The sequence below is a fragment of the Balaenoptera acutorostrata genome, chromosome X (genome assembly GCF_949987535.1).
Source record: "Balaenoptera acutorostrata chromosome X, mBalAcu1.1, whole genome shotgun sequence".
NCBI lineage: Eukaryota > Metazoa > Chordata > Mammalia > Artiodactyla > Balaenopteridae > Balaenoptera > Balaenoptera acutorostrata.
In genome coordinates this window covers 68,669,085-68,671,035 of record NC_080085.1, presented here as the reverse complement: position 1 = coordinate 68,671,035, position 1,951 = coordinate 68,669,085, and the positions used below count along the sequence as shown (strand labels likewise).

At 35.0% G+C, this 1,951-nt stretch overlaps 1 protein-coding gene across 1 annotated transcript; it reads right to left on the bottom strand.

The window, feature by feature from the left end:
• Positions 1-250: 250 nt before the first annotated feature.
• TENT5D (terminal nucleotidyltransferase 5D) lies at positions 251-1,423 on the bottom strand. Its single transcript, XM_007187174.2, has one exon. It carries the CDS (start codon positions 1,421-1,423, stop codon positions 251-253), a length of 1,173 nt encoding a protein of 390 aa, XP_007187236.2.
• Positions 1,424-1,951: the final 528 nt, after the last annotated feature.

Below are 1,951 nucleotides of genomic sequence, written 5' to 3'. Positions count from 1 at the left end.
GTCAGACTTGAAAATCATTTTAAGTGGTCCACAACAGTTAAAAGTTGTTATAGCTAATTGATAACATTTGAAAATCATTTAAAGAGGTCATTTCACAGATGATATTGTATTTACTGTGATGGTTTAAGCTATAATTGATGAAAAATAGTTGGTAACTACATAAAAATAAAAATAGAGCTTAAATTTTATGGAATTTGGAAACTTGCTTTTAAGAGGTGTTTAATTAAAGCAATGTTTCTACTGTTTTTTTTTAAGCCATACCATTTGGCACATGAAAGTGTAGTGGGTGGTATGGCTGAAACAATGTAGGTGGTAGTCCAGATGTTACATAATACGTAGGGGACCCTCCCCCAGCAGCAAAGTATGGAGCAGGCAGATAAAAGCAAGTTACCTTGCTTGTATTAGGTAGGATATTCTGTTCTCCAAGTACTTTTAAAGCCATAAGGGTGATCATATTGAGGGTCTGTCTTCTTTCATGACCCAGGAGGCAAACAGTGCTTTCATTCACAACTCCATGCAAGGTCATGAGGTAGTCATACTTTCTCTTTTCTTCACCTATGAAATGGTTGTAGAGATATGATTCAATCTTCTTTCGCTGTTCTGCTACATCAGGAAAATCAATGAAGAATCTAGAACACATATAACGTTCTTGGGTCTTGATTTCTGCTTCACAAACTGGCTTAAAGTTATGAACCAGCAAGTTACTGTATTTCAGAAGGCCACCACCTCTAATTTCCTCAGGTTTTCTGGTAGATATAAGCTTGTGCTGCAAGTGTGTCATTGCTTCTTGGAAGTCTCCATACATGCTTTCAGCTACCACAACAGGATATAATTCTTTGGTTAGCTTACGACTTTTGTCACTGTAGAAATCTAACATGGGATCCAAGACAATTTGAAAGGAATCTACACTAAATTCAAAATGTCGTCTCAGTGAATTCACAAATTTTAGCTCTACATTCTTGCCAGCGTGATTTGAAAGAGAGATGAGACTCCAACGATCATGCTTATTGCAAACTTTGACCATCTTCTGCACGTAAGCCTCTTTCATAGTCTTTAGTGTGCTCTTTTCCTTTTTTACACCTTTTGGTAAAAAGTCGAGCAGGCAACCTAGAACTACATCCTTAACAAGCTGAAATTCTTGATCACTTGGTAGTTCAATACCAAAAATAACATCCAGATCCTTATAGCTCATGCCATTGTGGCTTGCAAGTACGTAACTTGCTGTGGAACCATTCAATCGGGTATCTTTAACAATAATTCCTTGCTGTATCAGTTGATCTTTCACAACATGAATGATATCTTTTGGTTTTATCTCCAATGTGGGGAAATTCCCCCTTCCATGAATTGGAATTACTTCATCTAACACTTGATGCAGTGTTATAACTTGATCCCAAGTGAGATTGCTGAATCTGATTTCAGACATTATGAAGTCAGTAGGTCAACTAGAAAGTAAGCAAAATATTGAGAAGAAATTTAGCATCTTGAAATCAGTGTTATAGCTAAAGCATATGAAAAGTAAAAAATAGACTTACCTGCAACATAAATCAGACTAATACTAGGCAATAAATTATCAATGTATCTAATTGTGTTCAAATCTATAAGTGAAATAAAAGCCAGTATGATTATGTCAAAATTGTTAGATTGATTGGTGCATGTAAACAGACATTCTCAGGGATTTGTTAGAGTTGTAATTATTTTTGATGTGAAACAGTGGCCTTTCTCAATCTTTCCTCATGTAAATACTATAACAAGTATAGTTGTTTGGTGGTATACATTTTGTTCATGAGATAATCAAAGCACATAATTGAGGTTAACTGTCATGAATTTAAAGTGAGATCAGATAGCATGTCTGTGTGTGGTAGACCCAATTGACTGAACAGCATAATGTTTAAAAGCAATATATAGCATCTTTAATACAAAAGCATCAGAACATTCTATTATTAAATTTCAT